The 23,743-nt window shown below is 41.0% G+C and overlaps 1 protein-coding gene across 1 annotated transcript in view; it reads left to right on the top strand.

Moving 5' to 3' along the window:
- The window catches only part of LOC309706452 (RNA polymerase II elongation factor ELL-like), a 37,428-nt gene that overhangs the window by 9,210 nt on the left and 4,475 nt on the right, over positions 1–23,743 (top strand). Inside the window, exons 3-10 of the mRNA XM_082533005.1 lie at positions 13,601–13,728; positions 15,686–15,849; positions 18,109–18,353; positions 21,058–21,182; positions 21,626–21,728; positions 21,943–22,429; positions 23,060–23,111; positions 23,513–23,684. Of these exons, the coding sequence (XP_082389131.1) occupies positions 13,601–13,728; positions 15,686–15,849; positions 18,109–18,353; positions 21,058–21,182; positions 21,626–21,728; positions 21,943–22,429; positions 23,060–23,111; positions 23,513–23,684 (1,476 nt within the window). The remainder of the gene's footprint in view (positions 1–13,600; positions 13,729–15,685; positions 15,850–18,108; positions 18,354–21,057; positions 21,183–21,625; positions 21,729–21,942; positions 22,430–23,059; positions 23,112–23,512; positions 23,685–23,743) is intronic.

Below are 23,743 nucleotides of genomic sequence, written 5' to 3'. Positions count from 1 at the left end.
TCCTCTGTCCAATCAAGCAGCTCGGAGATCCAGAGCACATTTTGGTTCACTTATCCCGATTCCTGTCTAATTCCCTTATGTGAAAACTTCACACACAAGTTAATGAGGTGTAAAGGGCCACTTGTCTCTCCCCGCCCCTGCACACGTGCATCATGGTACGTTGGGTAACATACCCTTCAGGGGAGGATCCTGCTTAGTTTGGAGGGTGGAAGGAGTGACATTTTGTCAGGAACAGTGACCCACAATTTGTTGAAGTTGGCAGTCTGGCCCTCGGGCACCTGCCAGAGATGTATCGTTCTTGGCATTATAGGGGGGAGAAACCTCGAGGGATTCTTGTGGCGCAGCACCACTTCCTCCTTTTCCTTCATATCGGCCTCTTCCGCCCCAGTGCTGGAGCTTGCAGGTCTGGCAGCAGCTCTGCCCCTCTGTGAAACTGCAAATGAAAAGGAATGGAGGGTGATTACAGGCTGGGGCTTGATTACATGCACTGTCTCCCACTCATGGCAGCCACATTAATCACGCAGTGTCGGCATGTGGAACTCGGCAAGAGAGAAGACACAGTATAGCTCCAAGCATTGACTGATTGACTGTGGGATCATAAACGCACGCCTGCATAAAAACACTCAAAATCACTGGTTTCTCTCTTTGTATGTTTCTCTTCGGCTCTGCCACCCCCTGCCCCCTCTCCTCCAAGCAGCCTGAAACACAGACACACATTGTGTTTTGTATCTCTGTCCTCCATTGTGGAGGGGACTTGTCTTAAATGGCATGTGTCAACTTGTGGCCCTGGGAACGATTCGGCCCTTTTGTTTGCGATGAGATGATGAGAAGTAGTGTTTACTGAAGTGTGGTGAGGATGAGGGTGGTGGTTGGCTGGCTGTCTGAGCGTGTGTGTCTGTCTTTAAACCAGTGGTGGAGATGTTTGGCTGATAGCTACACTTTGGCCTTTCTCCCCCTTCACTCTTATGAGTGGCAGTAATGCTGATTACGCCCCGGTGAGACGAGCTGGAGCTGAGCCTCTTTGCTCATGCTGGATTAGCACAGACACACATGCACAGTTTGCATTAGCAACCAGTTCAGAGTGACTTGCCTCCTGCTGATAACAGACAGTGGTGGTGGCGACAGGTTTCACTCCCTCCTCCACCTTCTCCTCCTCCTATCAACCAGAAAGGGAAGCAGTGCCATGGCATCTCACTCTGGAGCCGGGGAGGCCAGGACAAAAGACGGCCTGTTTTCAGAAGGCCATTACTCAGGCTGCAGAGGATGTGGAAACAATAGCCTGCATGAGATCTACACCCAGACCCCACATTCAACCAAAAGCTAGCAGGAAACATAAGCCCTGTGCACCGACAGCAGTCTCTCACAGTTTTTGTTCAATTGACTTTATAGTTTGATAAAGCCAGGAAAATGAGCCTTTCCCGTCCTGCACCTTCAACATGTGGAGACATTTATGACAGTAGAGAGTGAACTGTGGCTCATTAAGATACAGTCACCACAGAGGCTGACAGACTCAACTTTTACTGTGTCAAAAACCCAGCAGCTGATTCTTTTCCTTCAGGAACAGCTGTGGTTTCATGGGGACTATTTTTCAGGTAGAAATTAAAAATCTTGTGTGTGCAAGTGAGTGGCTTTGTCTGGGATGAAAGTTGTTCAGTTTTGAAACTCTGTCTAATTAAAATGGAGGTTTTGCAAGATTGTGCAAGCTTTACAAACTAAGATTCAATGTTTAGATATGCTGGAAAGAAGCTGTCCAATGTCTGCAAACATTGTCAGTGTCCCTGGTGCATCAGCTTGTTTTTGAGGTTTGAAATCTTGCAAATGCGGACTTGTGAGGATGTACATTTGCACTCATTCTGCTCTCGGAGCAGTATGTAAAGACAGCCACTTTTCAAAGATCTGCCCACACACTTCTGAGCTTCCAAGTCATGCAATTTATGGCAGCGTTATCTCTCAGCTGTGGTCTAAAACTCAGAAACAGACGGTGTGGGGAAAAATAAAAAGCTGGCATTGTGGAGGCAGGGGTACTTACTCATAAACTATTGTTTGCCTTCAGCTGAAGTACAGTGTATTTACTGCGTTAGGTGGGATCAACCTCGAAGGATAACTCATTTTGAATAAAATTAGGGTGTAGCTCGTTGTATACCTAACTATGGTGGGTAAGAGTTATTGCTAGGGTTTTTTTTAAGAATTAAACAAAAAAAGATTGCATGGATGCTTTAGTGATCAAGCAAGTCTGAATCTGTAAACTGGACCAAGCCAGACAGCGCACGGAGCCATAAATCCCGCTCACGTGCCCGTCATTGGTGAAACAGTCTGTCAGTCGCACCTAACCCAGTCATTATGATGTGCTTAGACTATAGTTACACATGCACTGAAGCCGTGAACTTCTCTAGACATTACTCATCATCTGTATGCAACAATGCAAAAGTCTGATTAGATGAATAGACCTTAACCTGCCAGTTCTTAACCTCCCACCCTTTAATGTCCAGTGAAACACGTGTAAGGATAGCACGGGTGACTGCAGCCATCCTACTATGAATACTTTCCGAGGTAAAGGGCTCTTGGAGTATGTAGGGTTGGGTTGACAACATTTCATTTAAAATAAATCAGAACTGCGTCACAACACCACCGTAGTTCACCTGCTATGTCAGCTTGCTGCTATGTGGCAGGTCTGGCTTCAAAAGTGAGTCGAACCCCACAGACTGAAAAAGCCCGACTGTACAGCGTTAAAAGGCACGTTTACATCCCAGTTTAAGGAACAGCTTTAGCCTCTATAGATTACTCTATAGGGGGGTTTAATGGATTTTATGACTAATGACTTGTTTTATAGTAGAGACCAGGCAAAAGCTTTGCGCTTCAGTTTTGGTGAATTAAATTGTAGTGGGGGGGTTATTTTCAGTCTTGTTTTCCGCAGTAATTAGCAGATATCTATCTGTATGTTACACCCAGCTGTTGGACTGTTGTGCTCACTGGATTGTGCTGCAGTTTGCGAATGCGGTTTTTTAACCAAGCCTGCCAATGTTGGTGTTTGCACTCCACGCTTCGTTTAAAATAACGGAGACTTGAAAATCTGTAGTACAAAACCAGTGAGTGCCATCACGGAGGCCACGTACATCTTTTATACTGCCTGTGGCCTAAACCACACGAAGCATGTAGCTTGAATGCTTTTGAAGTGGATTATTTCCTGCTGTGTGCTACGTGCAAGATGTCTCTCTTTATTCTCCTTGTTTGTTTCCCGTCACATGAACCTGAAAATACAACTGCTGTCTCATTATCTGACAGTATTTTGTCCTAAAACTCATTAAACAAATTTAATTCTTGCCAGGATTTGACCATCTGTACATGAAGTTGCATTATAGATTATAATGGGATAGTGAGTAGCACAATACTCTTCAGCAACAAGTTGCAGCTTGTATGGAGGTGTACAAATGCAAAATTTTGTGTAAACATAAAATATGTACTTCTATTTATTTATTTTTTTCGTTTGTTTGCACAGATGTGGCATTCAGCTCAACATTCAAGAAACCGAGAGAAATCCAAGTATAGATTTCCCAAGCCTTAAACTGCTGCTGCGTTCCCTTACACAGTCCAAGGGGGTGAAAGTTTAAATGTCTGCTCATTTATTCGGCCTAATATGTAACATGATAAATATGGAAAGATCATGATTAAAACTGTTGGAGGCCTGAGGGAATGGATTTGTGTGTGCAATAAAGGGAGTGACCTACTCTTGGTGCAGAAACTGAGATCCGGAAAATTACATTAAAGTGAACACTGCAGTTAAACTCGGTGCTCATTTATCACTGCGTGGCAATGTTGGGTTTCTTATTTGATGGGCTGGTGTGATCACACAGGTGTCTTTATTTAATTAGGCAGATTTAGATTTGATTGACTGATGTCTCTTTCCTATGAGCTTGCACATTTTAGTTGGGAAAATGGCACCTTTTACGACCATTTTAACCTGATTTTAAATCGTTAACAGTTGAAGAACACGGATGAAACGGAAAAGCTCAAAGGAAACGAATGGTGAAACCTATGACAATGATGAGACACAGACTGACATTTGGACTTTGTACCACAGACCCGATTTAGGAGAGGCATAATATTTGATGGTGGGGGAATTAGTGAAAAGGCAGAAACTGGAACAAGGCTGCCCAACTGTCTAACTTACAATAAAAAAGAATGATGAGTTCTGTTATCTCTCGATTTGGGATAACAGAAACATTTGTCAGATTCAGGCTCTGCTTGCTTTGCCTCTTTGCCTTGTGGCCTCTGGGGTCACCGAGCATTACTGAGGTCAGAAGTCTCTTTCAAAGCAATTTTTATTACAAAAATTTCTTAAGACGAGACCTTTGTTAATATTTGTAGAATACCTAACCGTCCTGATTGCTTGCGCCCTGTTTGGTTAATCTGGTTTTCTTTTTGCCTCATTTAAAAAGCACAAAGATCAGAAGCAACCCCACAGATTCTTTGAATATTTCACTTCAGAGGAAGACAATAAATATTTCATTATTCACGGTCAGTTGAACTCTTAAAGTGCCCAGTCCTTTTGTTCGAGCGCCTCTCTGGGTTTGATTTGCAGTGTTTGTCTCTCAAGAGAATACGCTTGGCTTTGGCATGGGCCCCAGTGGCTGGGAACAAGAGTGATTGTTGTAGTTTGGACGGTGGGGATCTAGATGTCTGCCTGTGGAGCGGCCAGCTACTGCTCCTACGTGCACTGCGTGACGGGGCATCTGTGACAGCTGTAGTCTTGTGACGGCACGCAGCACAACAGTCCATAAATTATTGAAAGTTACTGTGAAAACATCCTGTAATGATGAACTCCTGACTGAAGAAGCGGCAGCATCCAAAAGTGGATGCTCTTGGCAATTACAGACTTCTAATTTTCACCTAGAAGTGCCTTACATTTGCAAAGTTTTATGTGTGAACTCAGCTGTAAGCTGACAAAAACATATGCTGCTAAAAAAAGAAAAGTTAATGTGCAGATTTTTAGTTTGTTTTTTGTTTTTTTAAAAATACCACCAGTATAATTTCTTCTGTCCTGTGAAGTGTGGTGCTTAGTCACCTTCCTGCTGTCACATATCACCCATGAATGCTTATCAGGCTTCACGTGAAAGTCAGATTACATTGGAAGTCATATTCAAATCAAGCAGCACGACTCATCACCATCTAACTCACATGAACACCATGTTTCTGTGTTTATTTTGAGTTTTTATTATGCAATAAGACAGAAAATGTTTTCTGTTGATAAAATATATTGAAATGGCAAAACTACAAATTTAGTTCCGGGTGGTTAGGACTGTCACCTCGCAGCGAGAGGGCCCTGGGCTTGAATCCACTTTGGGGCTTTCTGTGTGCAGTTTGCATGTTCTCTCCAGGTGCTCCAACTTCCTCCCAAAGTCCAAAGACATGCATATTAGGTGATTCTAAGGTGGTTGAGTTTCAGGTTGAATATGCAGATCGCAGTGGGTTGGAGAATGTTCTCCACAGGTCAAGAAAGTAGCTTAAATCGGTCGTTCAGGGGTTTTGTGTGCTAATTAGCGAGGAGGTGATCTGGTCTCCCCTCCTGCAGTGAGGGCTGTCTATGTATTCACAGAGTGGTACTTTAACTTTATGACTTTAAATACTTCATTATTTCATTATGTCATTTGCATATATGGGCTTTTAAGAGTCAGGTGATTAAATTACGATCAAACAAAATGTATCATGAACTAACACAATTAGCAGAACGATGTTTGCGTCTTGTTTTCTTGGTGAATCCAACGTTACATTGGTCTCTAAGCTGACAGAGATCTGCTGTGTGATGCCCTGTCTGAAGGACTGTTGATCAGAGGTTTCCTTGAGTTGGGGGCTTTGACTCTACAACTGTAGGATCTATGACATAATGGTTTGCTGTTAAGCTGAAGCTCGTGGGTGGGGCCAATGTTTAGAGATGTAAACGTGTCTCATGATAACACAGTCAGAAGACTTTATTTATCCCCAAGGGGCAAATAAGAGACTGACCTTGCCGACCGTACATACAATACACAAACATCACATTGGGGAGACCGGTCAGGCTAGGTAGCTGGCCGGTCAGCCGCACGAGCAGCGACCCGGAACTGAACAACAATGGAAAATGCACAACATGAGAAAAGACGAGGAGAAAAAAAGAACTCCCCCCAGACTGAGCTTCAACAGGGAGATCCATTTTTTTCCCAGTCAGTAGCCCATTGGAGGCAGACTTTAAACCCTTTCCTCTTTGTGGGATGTTGATTTCTTTTTTTCCTTATTGATTCTTCCTTGTCTTCTTCAGTCAACACTAGCAGCTCAGTAATGTACGGGCTTATGACTGACTTAGATTTAGGCGCTGAATCATTGTAGAGGCTTCAACCTAACTTTCATGAATGGCCAACGCTATTACCAGCTTTGATGCTTTTACGTGGTGTTTTATATGTTAATTATCTTCTGGCAATGTCCCGATGTTTCATATGTGGTACCACCCACATACAATTAAAACGTGGGGACTTTTTCCATCTTTGAATGCTTCTCTTTGTTGTGGTTAGCATTTTAAATTTTCAAAGAATATTCAGGCAATCATTTGTCCCTCTGGGTTTTCGACTCCTTCGTACATTATCTCACATCCATTCTGAAAGTTTTTGCATCTCCCTCTAGAAATTTGCTGACAGCAGTGAGTTATTATATTGAAGCTATGATGATTATTTTGTCACTGATTAAATCCAAAACCTGCAGTGAAAAAGTAGCTGCACAGGAGTATTAGACAGTACTGAACAGGCCAATCAAAACAGCTCTGAGCTGTGTTAACCCTATGTGTAGTTACATTTCCAGGGAGGTGCACATCAGGTTACGGCATAAGTTATGTTGTAGTGTTTCTGGGGTGTTTTTGGTTACGAATGACCAAAGTCATACATTTAACACAAGTATAAATTTCCTGTTACGTGTGCTAATATTTAGCATAGTATTTTCTGTGTTCTTAAGTTTAGTTAAGCTTGTTAGCACGCTAACAGAGTACCTCTGAAGGTTTAATTTAAGACTTTAATACCAATAATACAATTTTACTTTTTCATGTTAAGAGTGACAAAGAAGTACAGATATCAGATTTACAGTATCAGAATTACTAATGTTTGTATTTGTTTGACTAATGTTTAGCTATCGTGTGTAATAGATAGAATAGATGCTATCCACATCCAGATGTTATCCAGAAGTCCCTAACTAGAGTTGCAGGAGGTGATGCAGAGAATCAGAATCGCATTTATTGGTCAAATATATGTGCAAACACATAGTAGGATTTTGGTTCTGGTCGACGGTGTCTCTCAAGCACAACAATGTAAAACACACAATATATGAGCGACAAAAGAAGAAATAAACAATATACAGTGGGGCAAAAAAATATTTAGTCATCCACCGATTGTGCAAGTTCCCCCACTTAAAATGATGACAGAGGTCAGTAATTTGCACCAGAGGTACACTTCAACTGTGAGAGACAGAATGTGAAAAAAAAATCCATGAATCCACATGGTAGGATTTGTAAAGAATTTATTCGTAAATCAGGGTGGAAAATAAGTATTTGGTCACCTCAAACAAGGAAAATCTCTGGCTCTCACAGACCTGTAACGTCTTCTGGAAGAAGCTTTTCTGTCCCCCACTCGTTACCTGTATGAATGGCACCTGTTTGAATTCATCATCTGTATAAAAGACACCTGTCCACAGCCTCAAACAGTCAGACTCCAAACTCCGCCATGGCCAAGACCAAAGAGCTTTCGAAGGACACCAGGAAAAGTATTGTAGACCTGCACCAGACTGGGAAGAGTGAATCTACAATAGGCAAGCAGCTTGGTGTGAAAAAATCAACTGTGGGAGCAATCATCAGAAAATGGAAGACATACAAGACCACTGATAATCTCCCTCGATCTGGGGCTCCACGCAAGATCTCATCCCGTGGGGTCAAAATGATCATGAGAACGATGAGCAAAGATCCCAGAACCACACGGGGGGACCTGGTGAATGACCTGCAGAGAGCTGGGACCAAAGTAACAAAGGTCACCATCAGTAACACACTACAACGGCAGGGAATCAAATCCCGCAGTGCCAGACGTGTTCCGCTGCTGAAGCCAGTGCATGTCCAGGCCCGTCTGAAGTTTGCCAGAGAGCACATGGATGATACAGCAGAGGATTGGGAGAATGTCATGTGGTCAGATGAAACCAAAGTAGAACTTTTTGGTATAAACTCAACTCGTCGTGTTTGGAGGAAGAAGAATACTGAGTTGCATCCCAAGAACACCATACCTACTGTGAAGCATGGGGGTGGAAACATCATGCTATGGGGCTGTTTTTCTGCCAAGGGGACAGGACGACTGATCCGTGTTAAGGACAGAATGAATGGGGCCATGTATCGTGAGATTTTGAGCCAAAACCTCCTTCCATCAGTGAGAACTCTGAAGATGAAACGAGGCTGGGTCTTCCAACATGACAATGATCCAAAACACACCGCCCGGGCAACAAAGGAGTGGCTCCGTAAGAAGCATTTGAAAGTCCTGGAGTGGCCTAGCCAGTCTCCAGACCTCAACCCCATAGAAAATCTGTGGCGGGAGTTGAAAGTCCGTGTTGCTCGGCGACAGCCCCAAAACATCACTGCTCTCGAGAAGATCTGCATGGAGGAATGGGCCAAAATACCAGCTACTGTGTGTGCAAACCTGGTAAAGACCTATAGTAAACGTTTGACCTCTGTTATTGCCAACAAAGGTTATGTTACAAAGTATTGAGTTGTATTTTTGTTATTGACCAAATACTTATTTTCCACCCTGATTTACGAATAAATTCTTTACAAATCCTACCATGTGAATTCATGGATTTTTTTTTCACATTCTGTCTCTCACAGTTGAAGTGTACCTCTGGTGCAAATTACTGACCTCTGTCATCATTTTAGGTGGGGGAACTTGCACAATCGGTGGCTGACTAAATACTTTTTTGCCCCACTGTACATGAGTGGATCATGATGAGACAGGTCATGGTCCCCAACACACTATAATACACTATAATAATCTAGTGTGCTCTGAGTCTTACTCTGAGTCTTACTGGGCAGCACAGTTTGTTTGTTTGTTCAGTTACTTTTTTGTAATTGTGATTTTACTTTTAGATGTAAATATAATAATTATATTTCTCAAAACAGTTTATGAGTGCTTTTCTGTTTGATCAACTAATAGATTTTTTTTTTCCCTTGCTTGTCTCAGACTGTTTCTCTGCTTTTTCAGATGAAACATGAGCTCTTATTTAATGGCTGCTTCTCTGGTTTTGCAGCTTAAGTGGTTGTTGCGTGAAATAAGCTGTAGGTGTAAAATGATTTGGACTGACAGAGATGCACTAAGCGTTAGTGATTGCAGTGACATCTGTATGTAAATCAGCATTTTTATTTGTGTGCCTAATGTGGTTGTTTAACTTGCAAGACTTTAAACTTTATTGCTGTTCTGTTCTGTTCTGTTTTGTTTTTTTGCTTTGAAGAAAATGCAGGCATCGCCTTATGAATCATTAACAGAAATGTCTTATGGTGGGGGGGGAATGCTTTTGGTCTTCTCCCCTGTGTAATCAACATGTTTTTGTATTCCATTTTCTTATAAACAATGAGACATCCAGTGTTAACTTGCAGGACTATCTCAGAAAAACATTACACAGTTCAGCAAAGGCTGAATTAGAAACACAACTTTTTCAGGAACTGAGATCCACCTGTGTAGCTACATGTAAACTGCTCTGTCCCATCCGAGTTAAGCTAAATATAGGTTGTATAAATTCCTGTGATGAAAGCCTGCAAGTAGAGACATGTGCAGCAGGCTGATAAGAAAAGAGACCCAACGTCTGTTCTTTGTTGCACACTTGCAAAACATCTGAGGTGAGTTAAAGGCAAATACACAGAGGTAATGGGCCACACAGCTGAATGAGAGTAGATCAGAATTCCCTATAACAGTATTAGTTTTGTTCGGTTTAATAGCCTATGAGGCTCTTGTTGTTTCTTTAAAGTGGTACACACGTAAAACATAGCATATGTCTTCATTCTAGATATGTAGAGACTTTTGATTTTTAAAAACTGATATATAAACAATATATTATCATCAGTTCCTCACCTTCAGCTCTTCACATGAGACCATATTATACTTGCTAATTTATCCAAAATGCACTCAACATTTGTATCTCTGTATATAGAGGGGGCAAGCAATAGAAACTGTTTTCCACCCAGGTGAAACATAAAGGAGTTAATCTTTTGTTGAGCTAATCGAAGCTTTAAATTAAAAACATGAGCAGTTAATATCAAATAGTGGTGGGGGAAAAGCAAGAAACAAGAAAAATGGTTTAAAAATGTCAGAATTGCCAAAAATAAGTTACTGCTTTTACAAAGTGTGGCAGTCTGACACTTCGGTGACGTTCAAAATAAACAATTTGATCATCCATTAATTGGGATAAATAAATGGTTCTTAATATTTTGAACTTTGAGCTTAAATGCATTGAGATGCTGCCATGTGATTGGCTGCTTGGATATTTGCATTAATGCGCATTTGAACATGTGCAAAGTGCAAAAGTGTCAATAAAGGCAGAGATGTGAGAATGTGAGTTTAATGGAAAACTGAGGGATCTCATACCAGCGTGATCATTTTTGGCTCCTAAAGTTGTGTAATTGCTGCCATTTAAATGTAAATATATACCTAATGAAAACAAAGTAATTTCTAACAGGGCATGCATACCAATCATAAGTTCTATTTTAGAGTCTGATTCTTTATTTAGATTATATTCAGCTTAAGTAACTTAGAAACTACATTCTGTGGTATGTGTTTGTGCCGTTCAGTGCTAATGCCCAAGCCCGAGCATCTGTGTCACGTCCACACTTGGAGCTGGAAAAATCTGAGCAGGGACTGCACATTGTGTTCTGAATGAAACCAGAGTCATGTAGTGAGGAGACAGAAAAGGAGAAAACAGAGGAAATCCCCCGTGATATCTGCACTTTAAGCTGCTTCCCAACCCAAAAGGACGCCACAGCTGCCAGCAGCATGAAGAATGGGCCGATATGAAACTGCTGATCCCCCCCTGGCCACTGTTAGGAGACTGCGATGACAATGTGGATGTCTTCTGAACTCTGAGACTCAACTCAGTCACTGTATTTCCTGTAGCTGATGAAGTGGCCTTTACTCACTCATATGCCCCCTCAAAAAAAAAAAAAAAACTTCTACAAATTTCCCATAAATGAAAGTAAATATTTCAGGACTTTGCTCACAGACCTACAATTACATCTTTTTCTGTGGTCAAATCAACGTTGATCCTAACTTTTTTCTCATGCTCCCTTTTCCGTGTGTGTGTGTGTGTGTGTGTGTGTGTGTGTGTGTGTGTGTGTGTGTGTGTGTGTGTGTGTGTGTGTGTGTGTGTACACTCACATGCATTGGTCTGCCCTGGAGGTTGCAGCCTTGGCTCTGCTGCGCTCCACTGAGTCTGCCAGGAGATCTTATGGACGCCTCAGTGGAGCGGACTCTTAAAAACACTGCTTACCCAAGGAGATTTATTTAAAGTTACAGAGCAGTACAAAGTGTCTAAAACCTCTGAGAGAAACTGTGTGTGTGTGTGTGTGTGTGTGTGTGTGTGTGTGTGTGTGTGATTCATTGTACATGCGAGACTGTGTTGAAATGCTACGAAAACAAAACAAAAAAATGAAGCGAGTGATGTTTGTGTTTTTTCTAAAAGGTGTGTAAACCTTGTCATTTTAATGCAGTATTTCTCCACAGCTCATTTGTCATAGTACAAGCGTTTGTTCTCAAACAACTGTAGTGTTTTTGTTTTTTTGTTTTTATTCATCTCCCACATTTTAAACCAGAGATAATCATCACATTGCGTTGGCAGATTTCTTCTCTAACAGACTTTGACATGTCGCCTGGTTTCAGTATGCGTTTTCCAACCTGTGTGCAGTAGGACACTACTGTGCACACATGAGTGTGATTTTTAGGGGGGAACAAACAGTATGAAGGTGCTAATGAAATTGCTCTGTTTGTTGTTTATAAAAATGAATTGCATTTTTGAAGAGCTACACATGCTTGAGGAACGAAATCTGTAAATAGAACCATAGCACCGCCTACAAAATTAAATTAAATAAAATTCAGTAAAGTTCAGTAAAAAAACGACTTGCGTTCCAAATCCAACAGGAAGCCCACCATGTTGATTTTGCTGAATTTTGCACCATTTTTGCCAATTTAATATGGGGGTGCTCAAAGGAGCGAGAGCTGTTACTTCCAGTTTGAATTGTAATTGTTTTAATGACTTATCATTGTGTGTAACGTAATGTAGAAACTAAGCACTTTGAATCACCTTGCTGTTGAATTGTGCTATATAAATAAACTTGCCTTGCCTTACTTTGAGCCGCTCCATTATTTGCATAAGGGGTCGCCACAGCAGGTAGCAACAAATATTGTTATTTTAATTTATTTTTTTAATGTCAGGTCCTCTTCCTGACCCAACCCCAAAGGGATTTGGCGTACTGTCATGTTTCCAATTTCAGTCACTGAATGTTTGAGTTTAATGTAAGCTCTACAGTGAATAAATGAAATTCTAATTTGTGTTGTGGTGGTGGAACAAGATAAAGGAACCTTTTCCTCAAGATCACCATGTGGCAGTACGTTGGTTGTCCGTAGTTTCTACACAGAACCACATCCTATCATGTGGCTGAGTACTGCTAAAAAGGAGTCAGTTGAGGTGGTTCTGTGATCTGGTTAGGATGTCTCCTGGGCACCTCCCTTTGGAGGTTTTAGCTTAGCCCCTGTCGCACAGGAGAAGTCAAAATACACAAAGCACCAATTTTCTGTGTGCTATTTTTAATGTTTTTATTTATCCTCCTCCCATCCTCCTCATGGTAAACTTCACCGTTGTTCCCTTTCCTGTAGAAACCATGCTATCTGCATGTGTCTGCTCTGCTGTGCTGGGCAGCCAGTGCACAGTATAGGGGTTTTTTTTTTGTTTGTTTTGTTTTGTTTTTTGGGGTGGGAGGGGTTCACTTTTGCACACAAACCAAAGTCTCAGTCTGCTTTTTGTCCATTTAACATCCTGTTGGGTAAAATTGTTGATGAAATAAAGTAAATTCCCTTTGGTGGTATTATGCATTATTGTGCATGTTACTTAGTCTTATTTCTGTGGCATTGTGTTGTGAAAATAAAAACTTCACTGATTTATGGTGATTGCAGAAACCTTGACTTTGGATGGTCCCGTGTTCTTGGCTTAAATGCATCTGGCATCAGCTTGCCTAAAATTGTGCTGAGTAGATAATTTCTTTTCCCTGCAATGAGTTGACAGTTTGAAATATGATCAAAAACGCTTAATCTCTTAGGAAAATGATAAGTTAAAGCAACCAGCTGGCAGTCAAATGAAACAATAAAACCATTCTTTTACTTTGCGGGGTAATGCGCTCACACAATATTTACATAAGCTGTTTTAAGGACAAAATCAGCTGGCAGGAAAACCTGGAATACATTTATTATCGTTTTGTGGGTGCGTTTAACACGCTTATGCAACTTGGTCATTCATTCGACTTTGTTATTATTTGCATCTGCTAAAATAAAAATCTTTTCCTCTGTTTTCTCCACAGTACATCAAGATCCCAGCTCCCACTTCAGAGTCTCCTTCTGCCCTCCGTGTCTTTTCCTTTTACTTGTCCAGCGACAGCAAAGACCAGCCACAGGCCAGCTTTGACTGCATCCATCAGTATGTGTCGAGGTATGAATCCGAAACTTGTTTTCACAAGTCGAGTACTATTATCGCCACTGAATCAAGATCCAACTTTGAGCACCATGGAAGACTAATCAAAAATCCCTTTTTCCCCGTTACATTAATCAGCAAAGAATTTTGGCAAATATTTTCAATAAAAAAAAAGAACTCTTTGTTAAAGCTTCAAACTTGGCTATTCTTCTCTGGATAAGCGCAGCCAAAAGTTCTCGCTCAATATGCCTGACCGAATTTGCCAGAACACACACACACACAACCCCAGTGAACCACCTGCAGACTTAAAATATGCTGCTAACATTTATGTTGGTTATTATCACTTATTAAGACCAAATAGATGTACACACAAACTTCATACCCACATACCAGCCAATCACATGGCCACAGCTCAGTACATTTAGGCATGTAAACTGAAGTTCAAACAGACCACCAGAATGGGGAAGAAAGCTGATTTAAGCGCAACTATCTTTAGGATTTACAGAGACTGGTCAGAAAAATAAAATATGCAGAGATCGGCAATTCTCTGGATGAAAATGCTTGTTGATGCCAGAGGTCAGAGGAGAATGATTAGACTGCTTTGGGTTGATATGAAGGCAACAACTCAAATAATCACTTATTACAACAAAAGTATGCAAAAGAGCTTCTCTGTAAGGAAAACTTATCCAACCTTTAACCCTCTTATCAGCTAAGAACAAGAAACTAAAAGAAAAATAAAGGATTGCAAAAATGTTTAAACCAAGATCCATCTTGCATTGCATCAACAATTTAGGCTGGTTGGGTGAAGGCCAGCCTCAGATTCAGTCTGGAAGATTTATAATACTGTTTTTTGCTGAATCCACATTTTCAGCCCCCTTCAGTCTGATAGCTGGTTGCCTGCATACATGGCTACTGGCATCCACGTATTGTCTGAAGGTTGCGGCCCAAAAATGTTCCAAATGTAGAAGAAAATGCAAACAAAGTACACCACTACCCACTTCCAGTGGGTCATAAATGGTTATGAAGAAGGATTGCGTATTGCTTGTGCATCATTTGTGGAGAATTTTGCAAAGTACACTTTTGAGCTTCCAGATGTGTAAGTGGTCTGATCCTCTTGTAGTGGCTCATAACCTCAGAAGACACTGTCTCCCTATGCTCGCAAATCAGAAGAGACTGTTTGCTTGCATCTTACCGTACAGACCATGGGGCACTTGTAATTTCCTGTAAATTTCTGGGCCGAACCTCTCATTACTGAGACCCGCGTTGCTTTATTTATGGAGTGGATATGCTTGGAAACTAAAGGTTATGCTCTGTTGCGGCTTCTTGGTGCCAGATGGCTAATTGTGGCCTGAACTTTAACTAGCTTTCATTTCAGCCAGTTACTGCAGCCAAGAGAAACGGCACATCAGCATGACAGCAATATCTTGCTCCCGTTGCCCCCTGCATTTGTTTTGATATTTGGAGGACAGAGTGAAAGAGTGGCCATTGGTCACTTATGTTATTGTATAGTGAAAATGTCTCAAATTGGCAGGAATTGCTACCTTTTTTTTTTTTTTTTTTTTTTTGTTCTGTTTTTGTTTGTTTGTTGGATTTTGGCAGCTCTGTAAATCTCTGATTTATTTGCTCCATTAATGGAGCTCAGGTTCTTATTTTAACTTTTTACTTTTGGCCAAGATGATTCTTGTTTTGCAAGCATGCCGACAGGAGCCAAGTTAATCCTGGCGGTTTTTCTACATGGTCTGTCCTGCTCTGAACCAAGATATATAGCCTTTCTCACATGTCACAGGCTGCAGAGCTAAATCTAGACAGTGACATAACATACAGCAACCACAGGTTTAGCCAGATTCCGCCACAAAGTCACTTTCTGCTGCAAAGGTTCTGCGCTGCCATCCTGCTTTGAGATAACTTAAAGGATGTTTTTAAAAAGCAGCAGAATGCCGTGAAGTTCAACAGCTGGCTGTTTTTTATTTTGTAGTGACGGCCGCGAACAGCTGGAAGGTCAGGGCAGCATCCAGGACAAGATCACTGTGTGTGCCACCGATGATTCCTACCAGATGACCCGCGAGAGGATGTCGCAGGTGGAGAAGGACAGTTGGAGCCGCTCTGCCATTGAGATCAAACCTGGAGCAACACATCCAAGTAAGATTAAGCAAAAGGCTTCTGTGGCAGGAAAACCGAAATCGAAGATGATACATCTGCAGATTTTCATGTGGAAGGGCCAAATAGCTTTTTAGTTGGAGAGGGATCAGCAATTTGGATGTGGATACAAAAGAGGCTGTATAAAAACCCAAATAGAAATATAATAGCACCAATAAAAGTAAAAGGAATATTTGCCTTGAAAAATATTCCTTTATTTATTGCTTGAAGCTAAAAACCAGATACTTTCCTGTTTTTGATGTGCGATGAAACCACATGCGTAGGCCGTATTTTTGGTTATACCAAGACAAAAGCTAAGCCTTTTCTCCGATATTTAATGTTTGTCATTGTTCAAAGTCAGAAACTGTCTTTAAACTTTAATTTTAGGGAGTTTCGATTCACTGCCAGGCCCTTACCATTAATACAACTGAAAAGTATAGTTAATGGAGCCATGTCTCTAAAACAAAGATTATTGCAGAATGAGAGCTGTATGGGACGTGCAGGTTTTACTAACTATGACCTGAAAGCTACCTTCTGTGTTTTTTCCCTGTTCGCTAAACTTTGCTGCGGTTATGCAAAACTTTTTCTTGGCTCTGTCCTGGACCCCCATGTCAGTGCTGAAGCTCCAGGGAAGCTGCAACTGTAGTTGGTTTAAACCAGATTACTGCATGGATTGTGTAACATCAGATCTTAAGGTGAACATGACAAAGCAGTATAAATTGTAACTCTCACAGAATTTATTAGGAAGAAAGCCAAACCCTATCAAGCACGTATCTGGCACACCATAAATCCCCATGACATTATAACATAATTCTCCTTATTTTCATCATGATAAATGACTAACAGAAGTACATATGCATGAAGTTATCTGTTGGACTTACTTTTTCTTTTCCTGTCACTGACCTGCAAAGCGCAGATTAACCCGTAATGGGATTAGCACAGATCTCACTGCCTTAAGATTCTTTTCTCCTTGTACCTTCCTGAGCCTTGTTCTGCTGGAGATTCCTTCCTGTAAAAAGGGAGCTCTTTCTTCCCACAGTCGCCAGCTTGCATAGGAGATTGTCTGATTGCTGGGGTTCTCTCTCTCTAACCTCAGGAATCCACCAGGCGTGGCTGTGTTACATTCTGACCCCAGTAAGACGGTGCTTGTAATTCCACAGGATGACCCACAAAGTATTTCAGAATTGTCCCAGAAGTGTATCCCTGCTTAAAATTGCATAGTTGTATTTTCTTGTCTTTTTCCCCTTGTTTCCTTTTTTTCTTTTCTTTTCTTTTTTCTTTTAATAAAATATGAATTAAGCTACATAGAGCAGGTAAGGAGTAAAGACAGGAAATCAGACAAAGAATGATGATAGATAATCTGGCCAATTTTAAAACATAAAAGACCCCTGGCAGACTAAATTGTGATTCAAAGCCATGCAAAGAACAGAACAAAACTGCACTGCAATCCGATCTCAAAGGCATGCACCTGGTGTTTTCCTTGTGCTATATTGTATGTAGACTGAATTCAATTACTGCATCAACTGGAGAAAACTGTTGTTCTCAGAACTACATTTTTAGCTCCTAACACAGAAAAGGTTATCAGGTTATAGGTTTACCAGCATAAGAGGACCTTTTGAGAGATGTAGGTGTACTGTGATTGGTATAGTAGCAATACAAATAGTATTAACCTTGGTAAAACATGAGTCAAGTAACCAATAACTCTTAACTATAGCCAAAAAAATAAACATGCAACATGCAAACACCAACACTAAAATCCATTCTGTCTATAACTGGACGGCAAAATATAAAACAATGTCAAGTAAACACTTGTGAAGCTGATTAGCGCAATCCACAAGAAGGCAAAAAATATTGAGAAAACTCAAGAGGCTAAAACAGCAATACAAGAAAAACAAAGTTAATGTTGCATTCCTGGCCACTGGCTGGTTAATACAGTGATTCAGCTTTTCTATAAGCAATATGAATGCAAACAGATGGAAAGAAAGGAGAGTATGAAGTTCAACGAGGAGCTCTTCAGGTAGTTCTCAAAACTGCTTGATGCAAAACAGGCTTCTGTTTTGCCACCTGCAATAAAATGTGAAATATCCTGCTTTTTATAAGCCCGCTCCTTGAGGCATACAAAGTATTTATAATTAGATGTTGATTTGATTCATTAACATAATGTGTGTATCTTTTGAGGTAATGTCATCTAAGTTAATCCATCCTAAATCACAGGCGGACTGATGCATCATCGTAGATCTTGTTCTTTTACTTTGTGTTCAGGTAAATGTGTCAAGTACCAGAAGAGGCCAGGCCCACTCCCTGCCTCAGATAGCAGCTTCTCCAAGTACTCTGTCAATAACCGGAGGAATGGCAGTATGGCGACCTCAATGCAGAAGCCCCTGAAGGATCGCATCGTCCACCTGCTGGCTCTCAAACCCTACAGAAAACCAGAGCTGCTGCTGTGGCTGGAAAGAGAAAGAGCAAGCCCCAAAGATAAGGCCGAGCTGGGTGCCATACTGGAGGAGGTACTTAGAAACACTGTTTGTAGACAAAATGTACAAAAGCTGAAGCAATTGCATCCATGCAGAGGCCACAGAGTGTAAAAAAAGATGGATTTAGCCACTGCAGTGTCATCATGTTGGTTTTCTGGATCCAAAAGGGGATTTCTGGGTAAGAAAGCTGCACCCATTAACTCTGTGGATGCACTGTTCAGACAAAGATATAATTTGTAGTACAATACTAGTATAATACAAGTTGACTCACCATAACTGAAATATAAACGTGGATAATGCGTACCACACAGGAGGCCATACTGTTTGTTCATTAAAATGCTCTAAAAAGCTCCAACAGCAGGGTTTAGAGTTCCCTCTGACCACCACCAGGCGGCAACGGGTGAAGTGTCTTGCCCAAGGACACAACAACCAAGACTGTCCAAGCCGGGGCTCGAACCGGCAACCTTCCAATTACAAGGCGAACTCCCAGCTCTTGAGCCACGATCGCCCCGGACAGCTGGTGGTTTCAATAACCAGTAAACAATGATGCGGTGGTTACTTCCATCTTTTATATACAGTGTATGGTTCTTACTTAAAGCCATCATGACCTTGAAAATGCATAACTCCAACAGATTGTCCCAAAGGGGGAAAATGAGTGTAGAAACAAACATTTCTTTCCCTTAATCATCATGTAAACATGTTTGCACCGATTGCTGCTTGGCACACACGCCTAGCGCAGCATCTCATGCATATATTTTTTTTCAAATGTAGACTTTGTACATTATACTCCCTGAACATCCTTAAACACCCCTAATTGTCATTATATAAAACTTTAAAAAACACGCTATGGTTTTGCACATTATACCAAGACAACAGTGATTTACATTTCCAGCCAAGCAAATGTGCTTGTGTTGGCTCTGTTTTTGCACATTATATATGGCCATTGCCTGACATTCAACTAATATCACATTGTGAAAATCAAGTATGTGTTTCCCTACTATATTTAATATTAAAAAAAAAAAACAATACATTTTGACACTGTCAGAGTGTCTGAAAGGCACTTAAAAGCTCTGAACAACACAGATCTGTGGTAATGTGTGTGCTGACAGAGACCAGCACCGTTTGTGCTTTAATCAAAGCCGGGATCTAATTTTAAGAAGTTTCTTTTGCTTTCCTGTAAATATTTTTGAGTTATTCCTAAGTGATGTTTGTTTGTGTGTTTTGCAGGCCTTCTGCTAGTTGATGTCTGTACACGCATGTGGTTCTTGTCTCACTGCATAGGAGTAATTAGGTCGCTGCTGTAATTGTGTCTTCAGAGATTGTTTGCTATTGGGCAGACTCCTCTGTCTGGAGGCTTCAGAAAGATAGACGTCTTTAGAAAATGTGAGGGGAAAAAATCTGGGACGCTCGGATGGAAACGGAAACGCTGAGAAGGTGTTGTTGCTTTTCAGGAATGTGGATGTTTCAGGTTTAGCACATAATGGATCCAGGTGGTGGCGGCTTTTGTGTTTTTAAGTTTCTGAGTAGTCTTTTTATTTATTTTTCTACCATTTCATATTTTATTATCCCAATCGAAACAAGTTTGCAAGAAGCCCAACTTACTGACAAATTAGTAGGCGGAATATAAGACACGTTGATATCGATTGCTATTACATATGTGAGGACATGTTAAAAATAAAAAAAAGAGGTTTGGTATATTTTAAGGATTAAAAAATACCACAAAGATAATTTTTAACCCTTTTTGATGTTTTTGTTGTAATCTGTGGACTGGATTTGTATGAATCCAGTCGGCATTCATTGCTAATGGCTTCTCAATCACAAGTCAATACCAGTTGACCACATCCTGGATTATACTCCTTTTTTTTCCTTTTTCCTTTTTTTTGACAGCTAGAATGACTAAAATATGTAAAATGGACTTAATGTTTCATCCGATATGATTCAAAATGAGTGATTGAACCCATAAATCCACGAGGAAAGCATTTAGAGGTCAGCACTGAGATTCTGTATGACTTAAAGTGTTTTTGCAACCACAGCTATCATGAATCCAAAGTTAAGGCACTTATGACTTGGCTACTCTTGTGACCAAGAAAAAACCCTCATCTTTTATTCCAATCATCTGCATGGTGCTTTCTGTCACTGCAGTGGGTGTGTTTGAATGGCAGAATCCTGTCGCCACAACAGATTGAAGGCAGCAGCTTTGTATTCTCTGCAAAAGGCTTAAAAGAAATAAAGGTGTTGGCTACTTTTCCTGAGAATGGATGTTCCTCACTTTTACATGACTGATCAGATGAAAGAAGTGTGTCTGAGAGGTTTGTTACATGAGGACATTAAACGAGGCATATGCCTGGTCAGAAAGGGCTCCAACCTTCCTAACAGTAACAGCCAGAGTCTGTATGACTGAGATTTTTAGCCAAAATACAATGACTTAAATTCTGTCTTAATTAAGAAGTAGAAATGTGTGCGTCATCCAGGAAAAAATAACCTCTTATTCCCTACTTTCTAACCACTTTCTGGCAAACAAATTTGATGACTAACTGTTGAACATATGGCAATATTTAACTGCTATTGAAGCAGATGCTTTCCTCTGGGGCCGGTGGAGACTAAAAACGGAGCTAAAAAAAACGGTGAATGTCACATTAAAATTCACCATTTGGCATGGAGTAACTAATAAATAACATTTTTTCTAACTTTAATAGGAATTTGAATTAACATTGTGTATTGTGTGATATTTCTTTAGGTGGCCAAATTGAACCCCAAAGACAGCAGCTACTCACTGAGAGATGACTTCTACAGGCATGTGCAGAGAGACTGGCCAGGCTACAACGAGGAGGAGAAGCAGCTTGTCAGCCGGCTGCTGGCCAGGTGGGCTAGAGGCAGGGGGTCCCAGATGGATGCAAGTTATGCGCTCTCATTAAACAGCTTGTTTTTGTGTAACGTGCTGTACGTAAACGTGCCCTTTCACTTTTATGCCCGATATATCTTATGTATTAATTCCCCGGTGGTACTGGTGTTAGCTCATAAATAACAAGATGATGACTGAATCATTGAAACTTCATTTTGCACTTGTTATTCGCCGCATTAGAAAAGTAAGGTCTCCTGCACATCTTCTTTCATTCCCACGTGTTTCTGTATAGTCAGCCCTCAGAGGCAGACCTTGTGTGTCCTTGCTATACAGAGAATCTTTTCCACCTTTAAGCTCGGCCATATTCGGGCTTCTGTAAACCAGCAAGACTAGGTGTTTATGAAATTCCCAAAGGTGCTTTGGTTGTGTCTGATTGCTTTTTTTCTCTCTTTCTGTTTGATAGGAAGTTGCAGCCACATATTGGCAACCAGTCGCGAAATCCTCAACCAAACCCATCAGTACTAAGGACGTCAGAGGATCAAAGCATAGCAAAAAATCTTGCAGTGGTAAATGGCTGTATTGTTCTCCATTTACCTTTCAGTATGTGTGAAAGTGGTTGATGTGGTTTTGAACGGATGTTGCTTCTTTACGTCAGTGTAAATGTGTGCCCTTTGCCCTCTAGTCTTTACCTTTGTCTGCTGGAATTAAAGTTTATTCATGAAGTTTGTATGAAAATGTTTCAGAGATGTATTTTTTGTTTTTCCCTGTCTGTTTCCCTAGAAACGCCCTGTGCCTTTTGACTCACAGGAAAGACTAGCAGCTAAGAGACAAAAACTCACAGACCAGAGGTTACAACAGCAGCCAGCTGTAAACGGACTCTTAAACAATAAAGGAGGACACAATGATGCAACACCTTCCCTTAACCCAAGTTTCCACACAAAGACTGAGTTTCAAAGGACAGATAACCATACTGATAACCAAAATGGTTTACCAGGGAGCCATAATTCCTTTCCTCTAATGCACAAACTATCTAGCACTTCTGACACGCCTGTTTCAGAGACCAGGGAGCAAGAACCCAAAGTAAGCAGCCTCCAGCCAACCCAGCGTGACTCCAACTGCGCTCAGCCACAGCTCGCCAACAGCCAGCACAGAAAGAAGAAATCGAAAAAGCACAAGGACAAGGAGCGCGAGAAATTTAAAGACGACCATAGGACTGACTGGTTAAAGACGAATAATGAGCTCGAGAAGAATCCAGACAAACTTGACAGTAAGGCCTTCTTTCCCCTGTGTATTAAAAAAAACAAAACTAAAAAACATCTTGTAATGTTTTCCAGATCATTAAGTCAGTGATTGTAGTTTTGCTTTTTCATCCAACATTCCCCCAAATTCCTGTCAGCTGGATTTAAATGCCCCTTCTTCATTGCTGCCTCTCGTGTTAAATTAAACTACTTCGTTTATTTTGGCACTGGCGCTGTTTCGTCCATTTAAATCCAACTGGATAATCGTATTAGCAAAAAGTTAAACAGATGTACCTAATAAATGGGCAGGTGAGTGCATGTAAAGTCCCCCCTTGCAACCCAGTGCTGTATCAGCACAGTATTATCTCATGACTGTATGTGCTTCCTGAAGCTCCCCCTCTTGAGTCCTCAGTGTGTTATGTGGCTGACTGACTCAACAACAGCTTGGGTCTCTAAGCCTAGAGGTCTCCTGACACCCACAGGCTCTTAGCTAGTCTGAACAGAGGCAGAGATGAACACACACACAGACACACTGTGGCTTTTAGCAAAATAAAAAACATATTGCTTAATATTCAGACAATGGCAAAGATCCACATGGATGACTGTACTGATTCGACTGCAGCTAATGATATTTTCTTTTTCTTACGTTCTTGCTCCAGATCCTGACATAACAAATACTGTGGTTTCTGAGGAGAAGCCAGATTATGTGCTGTAAGTCTGAACATGTTTTCAAGTTATTTTTTGATGACCTGCTAGAATCTTTTGCTTTTGTTTAGGCAAGGCAAGGCAAGGCAAGTTTATTTGTATAGCACAATTCAACAACAAGGTGATTCAATGAAGTAGATGACAAGGATTCAAGAACAAACTGTGTAGGATGACATTGTAGGCTTGTGCTACCATCTCGTGGCAGAAAGAGGTACTACACAAGAAGTAAACGAAATTAGGGAAATGGGCAGTTTAGAAATTTGCACAAAAAATATTGTGATTGTATCTCTAGGAAAGAATTCATATGGAAGAGAGTCTCTTGAAGGCTCAATGTTGCATAAGATTATTTCTATCTTCTGTGGTGGTCTTTACATTATCACACACTATGTTTCTGTGTCTACTTATAGAAAATACAGCCCCATAACAAGTTTAGAGCAACGTGAGCAGTACCAGGAGGATTTCTGCGCTGAGTATGATGAGTACAAAGACCTCCATTCCCGGATTGCCACCATAACTCACATGTTCATTCAGCTGGGCTCTAAAATCAAGAGCCTGTCCCCTGGTACTCAAGAATATAAGGTACATGATATATGCAGATATGCAAGTGCTCAGTTTGGACTGTTAGTCTCTATGTGGAA

This window comes from Aulonocara stuartgranti, assembly GCF_965226115.1.
Source record: "Aulonocara stuartgranti genome assembly, chromosome: 1".
Classification (NCBI taxonomy): Eukaryota; Metazoa; Chordata; class Actinopteri; order Cichliformes; family Cichlidae; genus Aulonocara; species Aulonocara stuartgranti.
The sequence above is the reverse complement of the archived record's forward strand: the minus strand, read 5'-3'. Positions and strand labels throughout refer to the sequence as shown.